The 20,395-nt window shown below is 42.3% G+C and overlaps 1 protein-coding gene across 1 annotated transcript in view; it reads left to right on the forward strand.

Moving 5' to 3' along the window:
• The window catches only part of LOC113406807 (neurobeachin-like), a 942,582-nt gene that overhangs the window by 258,176 nt on the left and 664,011 nt on the right, over window positions 1–20,395 (forward strand). Inside the window, exons 15-17 of the mRNA XM_029911985.1 lie at window positions 1,830–1,882; window positions 5,534–5,626; window positions 13,174–13,282. Of these exons, the coding sequence (XP_029767845.1) occupies window positions 1,830–1,882; window positions 5,534–5,626; window positions 13,174–13,282 (255 nt within the window). The remainder of the gene's footprint in view (window positions 1–1,829; window positions 1,883–5,533; window positions 5,627–13,173; window positions 13,283–20,395) is intronic.

Consider the following 20,395-nt stretch of genomic DNA (forward strand, 5'->3'; position numbering starts at 1 on the left):
CAACATACTTTCACTGTTTAATTCTTCTTTGCTTTATCCTCATACATAGAATATGTTTTTAAACAATAGTGGCTCAAACAAATACTGACTTATCTTGTGACCTAATCTCTCTAGAGTGTAAATGGGAAGATAGGGAGGATGTTAAATAGCATCTACTAGAAATAAATATTTTTAAATCAGCTCGGATAACTTGCACCCAAGAATTCTAAAAGAGTTGGCTGAGGATATCTTTGGCCCACTGGTGTTAATTTTTAATCTTGGAATTCTGGTGAAATTCCAGAAGACTGGAAGAGTGGTGATACTGTGGCAATATAAAAAAGGTCAAGCAGGCTGACCCGGCTAGTCAAGCTAGCCTGACATCAGTCCCAGGCAAAATAATGGAAAAGCTGATACAATATTCAGTTAATAAAGTGTTAAAGAATGGATAGTTGATTAATTCCAGTCAATGTGGTTTTATGGAAAATAGGGCATGTCAAACCTTATCTCCATTTTTTAAAGAGATTACAAGTTTGGTTGATAAAGCCATAGATCAACAGCGCTGGAACCTTGGTAGAAGTGGTGGGGCATGAGGCCCTGCCCCTTCTCCTCTTCCCCCAGAGGCCCCACCCCCTAGCTGAAGCCAGAGCAGGGCAGTGGTAAGAGCCATCCAGGGAGCCCGGGCCGCTGTGGGGAAACCTGAGCCCTCTCCCTGCCCTGGTCGTAAGGTCGCCAATTTTGGTTGGAAGTATTCCTGGAGGTTTCATCACATGATCATCTTTAATTAAAGATTAATCTTTAATTCCTCGAGACTCCAAGTTGATCCTGGAGGACTGGCAACCCTACCTGGGCGGCGCAGCCTGGGGGGTGGGGACACGGGTTGGAGGCTGCTCTCAGGCACCCCAGTCCCCTGCTCAGGGCAGGTGGGGAGTCCAGGGTTCCCCACAGCGGCCCGGACTCCCTGGGCGGCTCTTACCATGGCCCATCTCTGGCGTCTGGCCTGGCCAGGGGGTGGGGGCCTCAGGGAGAAGAGAAGGAGCACGGGCGGGGCCATGGATAGGGGCCAGGCCTCATGGTGAGGGGGAGCTAAGGCCCCCCTCACCGGGAAGAGGCTGCCACCACTGTCAGGGGCTACTCTCGTGCCTGCTTGAGACTCGTAGATTGGGGGGAAATGCAGCCCCTTCTCCCCCAAACTATGCCCATGTTTAAAAGGTGGCATGGCCCTCCCACTTTTAAAAGTGGGGAGGCTGGTTCCGGCACCCCAGCATAGATTGAATACATGTAGACTTTTGTAAGACATTTGACTTGGTACTATACAGCATTATGATTTTTTTAAAAAATATGTAATATTGATTAAGAACAGCTAAATGACAGATTTAAAAAAAAATTAATTGGGGAATCATCATTGGTGTTTCTAGGGTGGCTCTGCAGGGATCTCTACTAGGCCTGACACTGTTCAGCATTTTCTTCAATGATATGGAAGTAGATATAAAGTCATTGGTGATGAGATTTCTAGATGACACAAAGATTGGCAGAGTGGTAAATAATAATGAGAACAATCATACAGAGCAATCTGGGTCATTTGGTAACCTGGGCCCCTTCAGAAATATGTGTTTTAATATAGCCAAATGCTAGGTCATATATCTAGGGGGGGAATGCAGACTGCCTACAGAATGTATTCTGGAAATCAGTGACTGAAAAGGATTTAGGCATCCCAGTGGACAAGTAATTCACCATGAGCTCCCCAGTGTGATGCTGTGGCAAAAAAGGCTAATGAAATCCTTGGATCAGGGAAGTTAGGAGTAGGGATGTGACTTTACCTCTGTATAAGACATTAGTAATATCAATTTTAGAATACTGTGTTCTGTTCTCATACCAACATTTTTGAAATATCGGAGAGGGTGCAGTAAAGAGCCACAAAAATTATTTGAGGGCCTGAAAGTGAGAGGCTTGCAGCTCAATCTTTATAGTTTCTCTTAGAGGGAATTGAGAAGAGACTTCATTAGTGTACAAGTATAAAATACCAGGTACTTAAAGAGTTTTTTAAACTAGCAGAGAAAGGCATAACAAGAACCAATGGAAGCTGAAGCCAGACAAATTCATATTAGAAATAAGGAATAAATGTTTAAAGTCAGGGTGATTAACTATTGGAACGATCTACAGTGTAAATGGTGGATTCCCCATCTCTTGATATCTTCAAATTCTATAAAATTTGATACTATCTCGCATGACCTTCTCATAAACTAACAAGGGAAATGCAACCTAGATGGAGCTACTATAAGGTGGGTGCAAAACTTGTTGGAAAACCATTCCCAAAGAGTAGTTATCAGTGGTTCACAGTCATGCTGGAAGGGCATAACGAGTGGGATCCCACAGGGATCAATTCTGAGTCCAGTTCTGGTCAATATCTTCATCACTGATTTAGATAATGGTATTGAGAGTACATTTATAAAGTTTGCGGACGATACCAAGCTGGGAGGGGTTGCAAGTGCTTTGGAGGATAGTATTAAAATTCAAAATGAGCTCGACAAACTGGAAAAATGGTCTGAAGTAAATAGGATGAAATTCAATGAGGACAAATGCAAAATGCTTCATTTAGGTAGGAACAATCAGTTGCACACATACAAAATGGGAAATGACTGCCTAGGAAGGAGTACTGTGGAAAGAGATCTGGGGGTCATAGTGGACCACAAGCTAGATATGAGTCCACAGTGTAACACTGTTGCAAAAAAAAGTGATCATCATTCTGGGATGTATTAGCAAGAGTCTTATAAGCAACACCATGCAGATTAGGCCTCCGTTGGAGTATTGTGTCCAGTTCTGGATGCCACATTTCAGAAACATGTGGACAAATTGGAGAAAGTCCAGAGAAGAGTAACAAAAATGATTAAAAGTCTAGAAAATATGACCTATGAGGGATGATTGAAAAAACTGGGTTTGTATAGTCTGGAGAAGAGAAGACTGAGAGGGAGGAGGCATGATAACAGTTTTCAAGTACATAAAAGATTGTTACAAGCATAGGCGCTACTTCCCCTCTTTCCCATGGGTGCTCGACCCGCCCTTCTGCCCCCGGCCCCACCCCGACTCCACCCCTTCCCTGAGGTCCCATCCCCATTCCAACCCCTTCCCCAAAGTCTCCACCCCCTCCCTGCCCCTATTCCAACTCCTTCCCAAAATCCCCACCACAGTCCCGCCTCCTCCCCTGAGCATGCCATGTTTCCGCTCCTCCCCCTCCTTCCCGGAGCATGCTAACGCTGCCAAACAGCGGCCAGGCGGGAAATGCTGGGAGGTAGGCAGAGGAGCGGGGACGCAGCACGCTTGGGGGGGAAGGGAAGGGGAGCTTGCCTGCCGGTGGGTGCAGAGCACCCATTAATTTTTCCCCATGGGTGAGTCACACACAGAGTCAGTGCCTATGGTTACAAGGAGGAGGGAGAAAAATTGTTGTTCTTAACCTTGGAAGCTAGGGCAAGAAGCAATGGGGTTAAATTGCAGCAAAGGAGGTTTAGATTGGACATTTAGAAAAACTTCCTAACTGTTAGGGTGGTTAAACACTGGAATAAATTGCCTAGGGAGATTGTGGAATCTCTATCATTGGAGATTTGTAAGAGCAGGTTAGACAAACACCTGTCAGGAATGGTCTAGATAATACTTAGTCCTGCCATGAGTGACGGGGACTGACTAGATGACCTCTCAAAGTCCCTTCCAGTCCTATGATTCTATGAAATTAAGACTCAAAGCCTTTCTGGAAGATGTTAGTCAGGCACAAGTTATCGGGCTCAACACGGGTAACTGTGTCAAATTCTGTACTCTGCATTAGATAGGTGGTCAGACTAGATGATCTAATGTCCTGTCTTACCTGATACTGTATGAATCTATGACAGTGTACTGTTCTAGATATATACAGTGGTCACCCTTAAACGGTGTGTATATTGCGTATGATAAATAGTTTTAGTATTTGCATAATTAAGTGTAACTTCTTAAGATTGGGTATATGTGCCCAATCTGTGTGCAGACCAAAAAACAGCAAAATTCCCTCACTGCGCTGAAAGAAGGAAGCTAGCCCTGAAAGACCGCCTAAGATGCGAGTCATGGAGAAAAGAACTGGTATCTATGACTTCATAGTCTGCTGCAAGGTGGAGTTAAGTGGCAGAAACCATGGGGTGGTGGGTGAACCCCCGCTTTGGGGAGACTAGCTAGCCAGCCCTGCCTCTTCCACCCAAGGACCCCCTCCGCCCCCCGCATGCCGGAGCCCTGAACCCACCCCCAGTAAAAGAAGAAGCCCTGAGGGGGCCCCACGACCACAGGAGCCCCCACTCACCCACCCCAGTCACATTGGTCCGAGCCGCCGCCACCAGCAATCCCCCCAACCCACCGCTCCTCTCCCTCTCCCCCTCCCCCGAGCACCAGGCCGAGCTGCCAGCCTCCCCAAGTGCTGGGCAGTCCCCCCTGCTTCTGATGCCCCCCCCCCAGCCGAGTCATGGCTCCTCTGCCCCTGAAGGCTCTCCTCCGCCCAAGCCGCTGGACCCCACCACCAGTGCCGGGCCGGGCCAAGCCGCAGGGCCCCCCAAGTGCCAGGCCGGCCCATCGCCTGGTTGGCCCACCTAGCGCCAGCCCCTCCCGCCCCTGAAGGCCCTCTCTCAGCCGAGCCACTGCCCGCACCAGCGCCAGACCGAGCCGCTCGCCACCCAAGCGCTAGCTCCTGCCGCCCCTGATGGCCCCGCCCCCAGAGAACCCAGCCGAGACTCCTCACTTCGCTGGCTCTTGCCACCTTGAGCAGGAGGGATGTAGCTTGCAGCAGGGACCTCTGGGGAGTGGGTGGGGGAGCAGGAGTGGAGGAGATGGTGGGTGTCTCGGGGAAGGGGCGAGGCCACCGTGGCTCAGGTGTCCAGCGGCAGGTCGGCGGCAGCACTACGGAAGACTAAGCCTTCCCTGGCCTATTATACCCACTGCCCATGGCAGAAACCATTTAAAAAAAAAGGGGGGGGGCTTCCAGGTTGGGAGAGTTAGTGTGAAGTTTTGCTAGGTAGAGGAGTGCTCTCTGGTTTCCTGCTGTCTCATAAAACTCCTGAACCTGGCCTTGGCTAGCTTAAAGGCCTAATTGGGGAATTAATCACTCATCTTGAACACAGCAGAACTGTCCTACTGCTCAAGGACTGTAGAATGTTGTTTTGTTTTTGTTCCAACTGGAACCTTGGCTGAAAGAAGCAGCCCTGTGTCTGTGGAACCTTGGATTAGATTGAAGGAGGTCTTGTTTGTTTTTCTTCATTTGGACCAATAGTCAAAGAAAGAAGCCTTTTGACGGTTTAATTTCATTTGGTTGAAACTGAAATTATTTCCCCTCCATTTTGGGACCTACCTTAAAGGGACCATGACCCCAACCCAGTAGCATAGCTTGTGATCCCACCATACTTCCTTTCACTTATATATGTATGTTCCTTTCTTAGCGCTTTTCTTACTATTTTATTGTTTACTTTCACAATACTATGAATGATTCCATGGAAATGTCTGGTGGTAAACAGAGAATATGCTAACTGATTTTTTTTTTTTTTCATCTTAGAGTCATTTATAAATTACTGGCTTCCAAAAGTGAAAGTATCTGGGTGCAGGCTCTGAAGGTACTGGGATATTTTCTCAAACACCTGGGTCACAAGTAAGTGTACTGTCTGAAGTAGTTGTAGTGGCATACAATGATTATAATTTGTTTTGTTTTTTGTAATATTCAGTTTAAAATACAAAACATGACATCTAGAAAGTGCTTAGAATGCATTAACTGCAGTGTCTATGATGAGTAATTTGCAGATTCTGTTATTTTTATAGATACGAAGTGAAGAAAAATACCTAATTTTCAGATTAATTTCTTACAAAATAGTAATTTCAAAAGATAAAAAACATTGTCTGGTAACTTTTAAATGTTTATGTGAAAATAAGTCTTAAACCAAAATTGCTTTAGAAAACAAAACAAAAAACCCAGTAATGGCATTAATAAATTAAATGTATTGTTCTCATATGGCCGTATATCTCTGAAAGTACAGTAGATATGAAACTCAATGTTTTATGGATCATTAAAGATTGTTGGTCAGTCATTTGCATTTTTAGTTGCATTAGGAATAAACATCTGGGAGGAATTACATAAAGACATTTAAAAAGATGATGGAAATAAATAAAACTGAGGAATAATAAAACATTCTCATAAAAATATTAGCTATTACTGTTATACAAATACAGAAAGAACAGCAAATAAAGTATGTAAATAGTGATAAAAATTAAAATAGTGATAAAAATAGAGAAGTAAGATGTAGAAAGTGTAATAAGTGAAATTTAGAATTAGTTGTTTCCATGTAGACAGATTTTTGTTTAGTTTCCCAAATGCTATTTTGACTAGCCCCAAATTATTTCTAATGTGCTATTACATGGTGCTTTACATTTTCAAAACAATGTCCATACACTGAGTAATTAATCCTCTTAACACCCTGCGAGGTTGAATAAATTATTAATCCCGCTTTACAGATGATGATACTGCGACAGAGGCTAATTGATTTGCTTGGAGTTACACATGTGCATCAGTGACCGAGCCAGCATGAGAACTCAAGAGTATCTGGTAGCAAGCCCTCTGCTCAGTCATTTAGGCTACCCTGCCTCCCTAATTTCATTCAAGTAGCTACAACCGTATTGATGGCACAATATAGTAGGTATGGTAGAGTAGCATCAAGGAAAATTGTATGACACACTAGAGCCAAGCACTTGATCATTTGCATAGCTTATTGTACTTCATACATGACTCACAAAATGCTTTAGATTTTGATCCGCGTAACATAAAAAGAAAAAAAAAGGTTTTAAGGTATGCTTTTCTAGGATAATTTTGATTTGGATTAAGAAGGTCAGTGATTATGACTGTAGACAAGAAGATATGTTCTTTTTTCTTGGAGTGAGAATGTTATCTGGCTTCAGTTTTCAGTATTACCTGAAATTTCAGAGTAGCAATTTAGGAAGACTATAAGAGGGAATTTTATTAATGTGGGATGCGGTTAAAGCAAGGATAAGGATTTTAGCTCAACTTGATGATTAATTCTGACACTTTAGAGGTGGTGATTGGCTACTTATACAATTGAGTTATGAGAAGAAAAATATTTTGAATAAAGAGTGTTTCTAAGATTTCTGTCCCTGGGAAAAGTAAAAGTCTAATTTAAGGAAATCTGCTGTGGAATAAGACACAGAACAGGTAGTATGTTCTACTCAAAAGTTCAGTCTTTCAAAATGTTTGATAGTAGGAAGTTATGATCTGGTGAGGAGTTGACATGAACAAGAAAAGTAGATAGATGGGACCTTTATTTGATGGACATGTAATTTAGAGTGACATCCAAGGCTGAAACTAGCAATATGATATTCCAGAAAAAGAATGTAGATGAAGAAGAAAAATAATGATCAACTCCATGATGGAAGGGGCTTAAGTTCCAGATGTAATGCCTTCATCAGAAATGAGGAAGTGGTTAGAAAAGTAGGAATCAATCTAGGACAGGATATTTGTGTAGACACTGGTTTTTCTTGAGGGGCTCCAGGATAGAATGATCAATAAAGTACACTCACTTAACTGAGACATGGTTAATTGTGGAAAAGATGCCTAAATTGAATTTTTCTCAAGGGATTTATTAAGTCCAAATTGCTGCTGTTAATCGTATTTTGTATTTCTAATTTGCATTCCACCTGAGGATCTCAAAGGGTTTTATAAATATTACTGGCTAAAACCTCAAAACAGTTGTGTTAGACAGGAGTTATTTCCAGTTTAAAAATGCGTAAAAAGGCCTGAAGCAGTTGTGATTTGTCCAATAACCATGTTGTGACCAGTCTAGTTAATGGACTACAAAATTGTCTTTCTGCTAATAAATCAATGGCAAGCTCTGTTGCTTCCCAGGAACACTATAGGAAATGAAGGGTGGGATTTTCAAAAGTGCCTAAAGGAGTTCTCCCACTGAAAATTTTGGTTGCCTGAACCCCTGAGGCTCTTTGGAGAATCCAGCCAATTATGGCTGCATCCGTAGGGCCTCCATAGTTAAATACAAATCAGCGCATCATTAGAGAAGTAAAATCCCTTCTGTTTTGCACTTTAGTTACTGAATTTGCTTTCCAAATTTGATGTGATAGCTCTTCATAAAGGAATTTTCTGTAAATTTTTTAGTGAATCTTTACAGCTGAAATATTTTAAAATGCTCCCATTTTGAAATTTGTCCTGTTCACATCATATTTTGGGAGTTTGAATAGCTAAAAACCCACAATCCTCATAAACACCAAATCTCTCACATGCATACCTGTGCGTGTCTATCTCATATTTTTTCTGATATTTTGGACTTGGACCACTTCTGAAGTTTTAAAACTAAACCGTTATTATTCCAAAGAATAATTGTGAGTAGTGCAATGATTAGCCAGAAGAACTGCAGGGTTCTGTCAGCCACGTCATTTTTTCCTGACACTGCAAGCTTGATTCAGCAGCCACAATCTGCATGTACCCCTAGTGAGCGAGGGAGGGAGTCTGGGCAGGGAAGAGCTGGGACTTGTGGGGAGATGATACTTTGTGAAAGAGTTTGGAAAAATGGGATTTATTAGGGATTTGTGAGTCCCAGGGACAAAGACGTTTGTGTGCAATGTGAGGCCTGAGCTAGAAAGAATTAGGGCTTTGCTGAGGCCTAGGGTGGAGGGGAGCCACTCCATCCTCCTAGCCCATCAAGGCAGTAGTGCCATGGGGAGATCTTGATGCCTCAGTGCAGACAAGCTTGACTTTCCCCACACACAACCTTGGTCTCTTCATCCACCAACCAAAAGCCTTTATCCCAACCCCGCCCCCCACTCACAACCCCATGTTCTGTTATATGGTGCACTATAAAACAGTACCATGGAGAGGAAAGAGGAGGAGGTGAACAGATCTATGTGGGGGATTTGGATGGGTGAGATTGTGGGGGGCAGGGAGGAGCAGGTCTATTTTATGGGAGCATGGAGATAAAGTGAAATTTGCACTAAGTTGCTGGTAGTAGCAGAAGATGGAGAGGTGGTTTGTCTAAACATGTAGTCTTAACTGTCACCATAAAATACACTTCTGTTTATGCACACACTGACTTTAACGCTGTAATTTTTAAGTACAGAAATAACTTTAGAATAATCTCTAACATAAATCACTCATTCTCATACATTTTTCCTAAACATTACAGAAAATGACACTATTTGCAATTCTTCACACATCAGTACAAAGCCACATATGCAGCTACACACAATGTAACTTACAAAAGCTGCATTAATATTAATAATTAAAACACATAAACATAAAACCAATTAACATTGCTATAGTCATAGGTATCCATTGGCTCTTTAGCAGAAGGGTCAAGAGAGTTGATGCTGAGAAGGGGAACTAATGGATGAGTTGAGTATAGATGATACGTCAAGTGACTTAATTGATTCTTTCCTTCTTATTTGTCTTTTGTTGGTTGGCTATTCTGTCTAACCACCTTAATACAAAGTCAACAAAGTTGTGTGTCCTCTCTCCCCCCAATTGTATTTAGTTGATTTTTGTTTTTATACAGAATATATGTTAAGAGAAGGTTAACTTTCACATTTAAGCACAAGTCAGGAAATTTCAAAATTAAAGGTGCACACATTGCCATAAATATGTCCCCTTGCAAGTGCATACCACAATAGTCTAATTTTATGAAAACATACTATTTCTCAAATACATTGTCTCAAACATGTAAGACGACCACATTTGCAGTTGGGACATTGGATGGGCTGGTACTGGGGTGTTACTGAGAAGTGCACGGCTGGTGAGTCTTGCTCACGTGCTCAGGGTCTAATTTATCACCATATTCAGGCTCAGGAAGGAAATCCCCCGAAGTCAGATTGGCAGTGATCTTAGGGGGGTGTTCATCTTCCTCTGCAGGATGGGGCATGAGTCACTTGTGAGGATCCTTGAGGTATATGTTACTACATTAATTCCATGCCACTGCAGAGGCTTCAAGAACTGATGCACCTCAGTCCCTGTCCTCTGCCTGTGGCACAGAATAATTTAGTCTCTTGTAATATTTTTGTCTAATTTTAGTTGTTGGGCTTGGTTTGTGGATGGTTGGATAGTGTTTAATGGCCTGTGATATAGAGCACTGGTCCCCAAACTGTGGGGTGAGCCCCACTAAGGGGCACAGAGGAACATTCAGGGGGTGCGCGGCAGGGCCCGGGCCAGCGCCCATGAGGGGAAGGGAGGGACACCCACTTCCAGTCCCACTCCACCCCCAGCTGAGCTCCACCCCCAACCGCATTCAGCCCCCAGTCCTGCTCCGCCTCCCGACCAGGTCCATCCCCTGCCCCACTCCACACCCAACCCCGCTCTGGCCCATGCCCCAACTCCACTCTACCCCCTGCTCCGTCCCCAGATCAGCTCTGCCCTCATTCCCTCTCTGCCCCCAGACCAGTTCCGCCCCCAGCTCCGCCTTCAGCCCAAGCTCCGCTGCTGAGGAAGCCTTGGCTATGCAGTAATTGAGGTGGGGGGCATGGACAGATTCCGTTAACGGTAAAGGGGGGCGCACCACTGATATAGAGGAGATCAGAGTAGATGACCTGGTTATCCCTTCTGGCCTTAAATTCTGTGGCACAAGTGTGGTAACCCGTAATATTTTTCTTCCTTACACTAATTTCATAGCCCCAGTGGTCCAGTGTACCTTTAAAATGTTGGGGTCTAAATTAGCTGTTACCACTTAAGAAAGAGATCTTGGAATCATTATGGATAGTTTTCTAAAAACATCCACTCAATGTGCAGCAACAGTCAAAAGGGTGAACAGAATGTTGGCCATCATTAAGAAAAGGATAGATAATAAGACAGAGAATATCATATTGCCTCCATATAAATCCATGGTACTCCCACATCTTGAATACTGTGTGCAGATGTGTTCGCCCCATCCCAAAAAAGATATATTGGAATTGGAAAAGGTTCAGAAAAGGGCAACAAAAATCATTAGGGGTATGGAAAGGCTTCCGTATGAGGAGAGATTAATAAGACTGGGACTTTTCAGCTAGGAAAAGAGATGACTAAGGGGAGGGGGGCGGGATATGATGGAGGTCTATAAAATCATGACTGGTGTACAGCAAGTAAATAAAGAAGTGTTATTTACTCCTCATAATACAAGAACTAGGGGTCACCAAATTAAATTAATAAGGAGATTTAAAAGAAACAAAAGGAAGTATTTCTTCACACAACACACAGTCAACCTGTGGAACTCCTTGCCAGAGGATGTTGTGAAGGCTAAGACTATAACAGGGTTCAAAAAAGAACTAAATAAGTTCATGGAGGATAGGTCCATCAATGACTAGTAGCCAGGATGGGCAGGTATGGTGTTCCTAGCCTCTGTTTGCCAGAAGCGACAAGGGATGAATCACTTGATGGTTACTTGTTCTGTTCATTCCCTCTGGGGCACATGGCATTGGCCACTGTCAGAAGACAGGATACTGGGCTAGATGGACCTTTGGTCTGACCCAGTATGGCCATTCTTATCAAAGTTCTATGTAAGTTCTCCTTTGTAAGATAGGTACTTACAAAACTTGTTGAAATGCCTAGGTACTATACATTTTCTTTCAATGAACAGCAAACCCTTCCTTGGAAGCAGTGTTGGTGAGAAGTCAATTAACTATAAAGCCAGTATTGCTTTGAGCACATGTAGTATATATAAGCCAGTAAGTTTTCACTATTAGTCTTTTGTATCCTCAATCTGTAGTATGTTACATATACCTGTATTGTGTTCATATAAATGACTCATGTGCTCCTTGCTATGTTTAGAACAGTACATAGAACTACAAGATGCTACACATGTATTTAAGGTCGTTGAAACTTGTATTATATTTTATCATTTTAGAAATAGTGTGGTATGTAATTATGAAACTGAAGACTGTATTGTAATGAATATACACAAGAGGCATAGCTAAGATTGCATTTCCTGACTCTTAAATGGTTAATCATGCAACTTTAATATTTTATTTATGTGGCTTTTTGTAAGAAACTTTAAAAAAAAAAAAAAAAAAAAAAGTCTGGAAAAAAATAACAAAAGCATGCTATGTTATATTTATTCTCTTCTCCCCTGCAAAAATTGACAGAATATCTGTGAATTTAATAAATTAGACCTATTTGGCTACATACCACCAGAACACTTTGTCCAACTTGCCTTTGTAGTTCCATAGAGGAAAGTCATGAAAACTTTTCTATTCTAAGCATTTCAGATATGACCACTAGCCCTCTTTATCTATTATGTATTGTTTTAATCCATATTGTACCTATTCTTCCATATAAATTGTAAATGCTTCTGGATAGAGAGTTTGCACTTCATTTTCCATATTTTTTTTCTTAAAGCACTGTGTAGATTTATGGCACTATACAATAAGTACTGTGCATATTTATGGTGCTATATACATGTTTAAACAGAATACAATTTGGGGGATTGGCTGAATTTCCCTGATGTTTTATTTGGGAACCAGAGCTTCTTCCTTCTCTACTTTTAAGGTATAGTTTGTTCTGACTTGCGTTACAATATGCTAAAACAGTATTACACTTAGCTGGAATTTCACAACTCTTCAGAATTTTGTATTGCTCATACCGGATTGTTTTAATAGATATATGAGGACTGTTTTATTGTATGTATGAAAGAAAGCTGTGCACAGAGACTGACAATGGTAATAAAACCCATAAATGTTAAAGTGCCTTTCTTGGAAGACATATGGGAGCATAACACTGAGTCCTGTGAGGGAAAGGCAGCACTTCATGTTGCTCATCGGTCACCCATCTGTCTAGTGTAGGGACATCCTTGACAGATTTGGTGGGGGACGGGTACAGCCTAGTCTGTCTGTCCTCTACCAAAGGAAAGTGTCTGTGATGAACATCTTTGAGGGCAAGAAGGTGGTTACATACAAGAACCCATCCTGCATATAAAATTGCATTCTCATAACCATTCAGTATGGCCAGAACAGTTTAAATGAATTTTCAGAAATAGCTTAAAGTAATATGCAACATTACATGATAAAAGAATAATAAACAATTTAAAGCATAGATATTATAAAGTCCAAGTTTGATGTAAAATGTTTTTTGATAGCATGAAAAAAATACATTCCTTCTCTGGTTTTGCATCTACTTAAAATCTTCAACATGTTTTATGTTTTGTATTTTTATGTTCTTTCCTCCAGACGAAAGGTTGAAATCATGCATACCCATAGTCTTTTCACCCTTCTTGGAGAGAGGTTGATGCTGCATACAAATACGGTGACCGTTACAACATATAACACACTTTATGAGGTACAAATTACTTAAACATACAAATAATATCATTTGTTGCAAAAAATGTGTTTATATGAATCTGTATTTAAAAGATTCCAATCTTCAGGTCACTATGACTCTATTAAAATCTGAAATTTTAAAAGATCCTCTCTGAATCAAGCAAGATTACTTATCATGTTTATTTAGATTTTTTTTCATAAGCACTGTTATAATTTTTGCAACTTGTCTGTAAAGCTTTACATATACCTATGGCATTATAGATGGAGCTAGAAATGACCTTTTATTTAGATTGTTAAAAAATTCCTTTATAAAAGAAACTTTGAGAGTTCTAACACCTTCTGTTTTTACAGCAGTCTTTTGAAATTCAGTGGGAGAAATCCCTGGGGCCATAGAAATGCCTCATTTGTTTTTTCTAGTGAAAGTCAATTGGGGTTTTGTTTAGTTGTAAATTGTTGAAAATTTCCATTTTCCTCCTCTAGCCTGTGTGGTTGGCAATGTGCCAAAATAATAACTGAATATGAATGCTCTAATTTAAGGCTGGGTCCATGTTGTTGCCAAAAGAGCATCAGCACACACTGAATTGGGAGCCCCATGAGTAGACAGCCTGGGTATGCCAGATCAATTGAGATAGAGTGGGGCCCAATTTCTCCTGACAGCCTCCAGTGACCCACCAAATGACCCCAGTGATCCATACCCTTCGCTGGTGGCAATATACAGTGTAGGAGCTTCCCACCTCCTGGTACTGGGCCTTAGGGAACAAATTGTATGGTGAATTACAATCAGATAATGAATTAGGTTGTGTGTGGGATTGCTGCCTCATTTTCTATAGAAGTTGTAATGTATGTACAGAAGGAGGCAGAGGATTGCAGGAAGAGAAAGGTGCTGTTGTGGTGAAGGAGGGTGACTGTGACTTGAGAGGACTCAATTGTAGCCCTGCATATGTCACAGACTTTGTATGTGATGTTGAGGAATCCAGTTAAACCAAATTTTGACAAAGTAACTGTGTATTCTGAATTTTTGGAGTGCCCAATTTGAAACACCTTGCATTGATTTTTTTCAGAAGTGCTGAATGCTCAAAGCTGCAGTTGAACTCAGTTGAAGCAGTATATGCTCAGCTCCTCTGTCAGTAAGGCAAAGTGGTCTGGAGGAATGAGCACAAAGTTGGGAGTGAGGAGTTCTTCTTTGAGTGCCTAGGTGTATTCCACTGTGGGCAGGCATGCGGTCCAAGAATTCCTGCGAGTAGTGTCTGTTGGTCCATGCCTGTGTCCCTGTTCTCTTCGTGCTCTGCACCCAGGGTATGAGGGGCAGGGCAAGGCAGACCAACCACCTCTTCAGTTCCTTCTTACCACCTCATAACCTGAGTCAGAAACCTCCAGTGTCCCAAGCTGATCCTTTCTCTTCTTCCTGTAAATATTTAAAATTTTAAATTATTCTTAGTTTTTGTTGTTAGTGTTTTGATAGTTCTAGTTAGTCAGTTTTAGACTCCCAACCCTGTGCTCCCAATCTCCCTGAATGGGATTTTGAGGATCCCCAAGAGTCTGGGCTACAAAAATTGCATTTTCTGCCCCCACTTCTTTTTGGTGAGCAGTGATCATCAGTGCTGCCTCTGCTCCACCAAATGCAATTTTTGACACTCCTTTCCCAGCCTAACTCAGCAGGCATTAGAACTTCAACTTCAGAAACATGTTTTGGAGCAGGCAATGAATCCTCATTCAGACCCAGGCCAGGGAGAACTTCCTGAACGTTGGCCAGAGTCAGCAGGTAGCAAGATCCCTATTCTGTGTCTGACTCTGGAATCGAGTGGGACGAGCCCTTTGTCTGGCCCCCTCATGGGAGTAAGGGGCACTCTTACAAACATAAAAACAGATCTCCTCATAGACGATCTAAGGGGAGAGACCCGCCTCGACTCTTTCCAAGTCAGGTGAGCCCTCATGCCCGAGCCATAAGAAATTAGGTCCTCCTAAGCTGCGTGGGCATGTTCAAAAGACTCATAGGCGCAAAAGTCCTTCAGTAGCAGCCTCCACATTGACTCAGAAGCTGACTTTGGTGCTACCTAAAATGAAACACAGAGACCCAAAAGCTCAGGAACTGCTGGTACTGTCAAAGATTGTGAGTTGATTACCTGAATGATTTTATCACTCTCCATCATACAAGCCACCTCGCAAACAACAAAAGATGCATCTTCCACTACCCAGCCTCACCCTCCAGCCAAGAGATATTTTTAACATGACGCCAGAGAGCTGCAACCTAGTATTGATGCTATCTCCACCTATTACTGAGATCCATTGGGGAATAACTAGCAAAATTTCCCCAAAACTGGGCAGTGAGAACAACAGACAAGTACATGCTGGATATCCATTCCATCTGTACCATAGAGTTTCTCTGCCTCCCTCCTCCAAAACCCTTTTCCCTGTCCCTTTTCAGGGACCCAGTCTCATAAGGCAGTTCTCCTTCAGGAGGTACAATCTCTTCTCCAATGAGGAGCAATACAACAGTGTACCAGGGTGCTGGTGCAAAAGCACCTAATTAGCCTCTGCCCAGTCAGCTCCAATCAGGGGAAATAGATTGGGGCTGACGGAAAAGGCCTGATTCTGGCCTGAGGATTGGCAACACCTGCTGGCCTGACAAGCCAAGAGCTATAAAGGCTGGGGGGGGGCAGCCAGGGAGAAGTCAGTCAGGGAGGGAACTGGAGGCCTCCTAGCTGAAGGCTACCTCTGCCTGTAAAGGAGATGACTAATCCTGCAAGGCTTGTATATAGATACACCGGTGGTGGGAGAACCTTATATAAATAAAGACACAGGTGGTTCGCAACCCTGAAGCCTCTCTGAGCTTTATTGGGGGCAGCAAGTGGGCCCCAGGAAGAGGGGGGGACGTGAACCCTGTTACAAGCAGATACTCCCTCAATATTGAGGAAAAAGGTTCTATTCAAAGTATTTCTTCATTCCCAAGAAGAAAGAAGGCTGGTGACCCGTTCTCAAGCTGTGTCAACTGATAGTTTTTATTCAAAAACTGAAATTTCACATGGGTACATTAGCATCAATAATACCATCCCTACAAAAAGTCACATGGTTCATGGTTCTTAATATGAAACAGGCATGCTTTCATGTGAATATTCATCCCTCTGACAGATGGTTCCTCAGCTTTGTGGTGGGGCCCACACAACTATCAATACAGGGTGCTTCCATTCGGGCTCACTACAGCTCCCAGAGTCTTCACAAAAGCGTTCTTCATAATAGCAGCTCAGCTCAGACAAGGCTGCTCCACCGTCTTCCCATACTTAGACAACTGACTTCTAACCAGCCAGTCTCACCTGGAAGTTTTAATGTCAACTTCATCACTGATGCACCTTCTAGCATCCCTGGTAATCTGTGTAAGCATGGAATAGTCTATCTTGACTCCGACACAGGCCATAGACTTTATAGGATCGACACTGGATTCAGTCAAAGTGAGGGCCTACCTCTCCACAGATTTCACTCCCCACAGACAGATTTCACTCCATGGGCACTGTGATAGACCTGCTTACACACAAACTTTAATGTGTAATGTACCTTATTCTCCAGGGCCATATGCCAGACTCAGCCTTCATTGCCTGTAAGCTGGCTCCAAATGGTATGTACACCAAGCGCACACAGCATGAATACCATAGGGACAATTCCTTCTAAGTGAGGGAATGGTGGAGAGATGCTGGACATGTGTGCATGGGAATTCCATTTCTATCCCTCACACCCAACAATGATAATTACAAACCTCTCCCTGGTAGGATAGGGGAGCTCACATAGACAGTCACATGGCACTAGGATCACTTGGGCAGCCAGAATGCACATCAGTCTTCTGAAACTGAGAGCCCTACAACAAAACATTCCTACCATTCACGCAATCCCAGCACATCCTGATAATGTCGGACAACATAACTACCATTTTCTATGTAAATAAGCAGGGAGAGACATACTCCATCCTGCTCTTTTTAGAAGTGGTCAACTTATGGACCTGGTGTATACAGAACCACATAACCCTATCTGCAGTGTACCTCCCAAACACCCAAAATGTGCTGGTGGACAGCCTCAGCAGGCATTTTGCCACCTATCACAAGTGGGAATTACATGATTCAGTAATAAACACCATCTTCACTCAGTGAGAAACAGGAAATGTAAAGTAAACTGCTCCAGTGAGCAACAGTCCTCTTCTACCTTGGACAAATCACTTCAGTTATGCCTCCCATTGAACTATTATCTCTGGTTCCATGGAAAATTCAACTAGACAGGGCTCAAGTCATCCTCATTGCCCCCAGATGGCCCAGACAATTATGCTTTCCAAACCTCCGACAAATGTCATTCCCATCCACTTATCAACATTCAGATCTTTTCAGATTTCTTGATCCAGATAAATGGCAGGGTCAGACATTACAACCCCAATGCTTTAATCTCATGGCATGGTATTTGGATGGGCATTGAGACTAGAACATTCCTGTTCTGAAGCTGGGAAAATTATTCTCACTAGTAACAGAAAAGACTCCACTGGAAAATATAATCTAGCCAAGTTGAAACCTTCATCTGTCTGGGCCCAGCAAAACTATATGTCTCCAGAGGCACCTGATATTCCCACAATTTTCGATTATATTTTTATCCTCAAGCTTATGGGCTTTTCCCTTAGCTCCCTGCAAGTTCATCTAGCAGTAATTAGTGTGTGTCACCTGCCAGTGGATGGTTCCTTGATATTTAGCACCTGATAAGTCAGGTTGTTGAAATCTGGTCAGAAACTTTCCAGCTGTGAAGAAACCAATCCCCCTAGGGGAATCTTACTTTAGTGCTTTGAGCACTTGCTAAACCTCCCATAAAACTGCTAGCTATGTGTTCCATGTCTTGCCTATCAGTGAGGGTTGCCTTCCTTGTTGCCATCACCTCAGCCAGAAGAGTAGGAGTACTAGGTACCTTAATGGTGGATCCACCAAACACAATATTCCATAAGGATAAGGTCTTGCTATTACTACACCCAAAATCCAGTCCTAAAATAGTTTCAGAATTTCATATAAACCACTCAATTCACTTACCTGTGTTTTTTCCCAAAGCCCCATGCCTCTAGTGAGGAGTGCGGACTTCATTCCCTCCAGCTGTGATGAGCATTGGCACTCTACCTGCAGAGAACAAAACAGATTAGGAAGTCACCTAGACTGTTCATTGCCGTAGCAGAACAAGTATGAGCACAAGCCATGTCTTCTCACAGGATCTCTAGCTGTATCCTCCTTTCAGTTGACACAGCTTCCTCCCTCACATGGGTAAGAGCTCACTCTATAAGGGCTCAGGCAACCTCAATAGCATCACTTCAAGAGGTACCCTTTCTTGATATTTGCAGAGCAGCTACATGGAGTTCCATCCACATTTACAAGACATTACACCTTAATCCAGGACTCTGCCACTGATGCATCCTTTGGGATATTAATCCTGCAAGCAGCTATACCACAAGCATCCTCACATTCACCTCCTTTCTAAGTACTACTTGTCAGTCACCCACAGGAGAATACACATAGGAACCACAACTCAAAGAAGAAAGGTAAGAAGTTACCTTATTGTAATGAGTTCTTTTAGATGTGTGGTCCCTATTTGTATTCCACTACCCACCCTCCTCCTCCTCTGCATCAGTTCATGACTGGCTTCATAGTAGGGAAGGAACTGGAGAGGCGGTCAGTCTGCCTCGTCCCTTATGCCTTTCGTAAAGAGCATGAGGAGGTCAGGAGCACAGATCAATGGACACTACTAGCAAATATTCTCCAGTCTCAGGTACATGGAGCACAAGTGTGCCCACAGTGGAATTCAGAAAGGGACCACTTATCTCAATAACCTCTAGTTACATTAACATTACTTCCCTTTCCTGAGTTCTAATCCTGGTTTTGCCAGTGATTCACAGTGTGGCCTCAGGCAAATCTCATTGTCTCAGTTTTCCCACTGTAAAATGAGAAATAATATGGAGTAATAATATGCAAGCTCTTTTTCTAGGGAGTGAGAGAAATATTCTGCAGTAGTTTTTTGGATTTGACCAGAAAGAAACCTCTTGAATTTACTTGTCTTTGAATTGCTAGTTATGGCCTTAAACACACACTCCTTTTATGAAGCCAGAAAAACTTACCAAATTGCTGTTTCATCTTTTTGTGCCAAGCTTTCAGAAAAGTTTTCCAGGTTGGCACAAAAAACCCCATGGTATGTTTCTGTACCATTGCAATGTAAGTTTTAAAGTTTGATGGGATTAGCTATATCAATCTCCAATTAGAAAAAAGGCAAAACAATTTGCTTAGGTTGAGACAGTTGAGTTGGGATAATTGAACGGTTGTGTGTCTCATGCTCAGTTAGATCTGTGTTTTAATACTACTAACTTTCTGTTCAGAGTTACAAGCATGCACCAGAAGAATAAGGGACCTTAGATATGGAGTGTCTAAATGTGTCAGTTCATGAAACATGGTAGTTGACTTGAATCATTCTTATGATCTACAAATATGATATTGACCTTTGATCCTGAACACACAAATTTTTGTCATAATTATAAGCTCCTGAAAGTAAGTGATGCTAAATGACCCAGTGAAGACTCTTGCTTTCCATATAGCAGTGCCTACATTTCTTTGATAAAAGTTCAAAGTTGCAGGAGAGGCTGATCTAAAATAATGGAATGAAAGTTTCAGATACTTTGAGGTACCATAATTGCACGTAATCAGAACTGAGATGAAAGGCTACATAATATGTAAAAGATATTTGCCCTAAGACTGATTGTATTGTAAGCCTTTGAGACAGGGAATTTGTTCTGCTATCTCTTGTAAAGTGTCACACACATTTGTGGTGTTTTCTAAATGATTGGTGATGATATAAGGATTCTATGTAAACAAAGATATTAAATATTTATAACTGATACAAGCTTGATTACCGGTTAACAAATGGGCTTGCCGTGTTTTGAAATAGAATTTGGATCATTAGTGAACTGATTGTTTTAAGAGTGGTATCTGCCCAAATATGTTATGAATTCTCAAAACACAGAGGATATGTAAATACTGCTATATAAGCTTTATTTTCTTCTTTGAGTGATTGCATGTGTCCGTTACGCTGTGTGGGCACGTCTCATGTACCAATGCTGGAGAGTCGTCCCTAGCAG

The sequence above is a fragment of the Terrapene carolina genome, unplaced genomic scaffold (genome assembly GCF_002925995.2).
Source record: "Terrapene carolina triunguis isolate 2854851 unplaced genomic scaffold, T_m_triunguis-2.0 Scaffold141, whole genome shotgun sequence".
NCBI lineage: Eukaryota > Metazoa > Chordata > Testudines > Emydidae > Terrapene > Terrapene triunguis.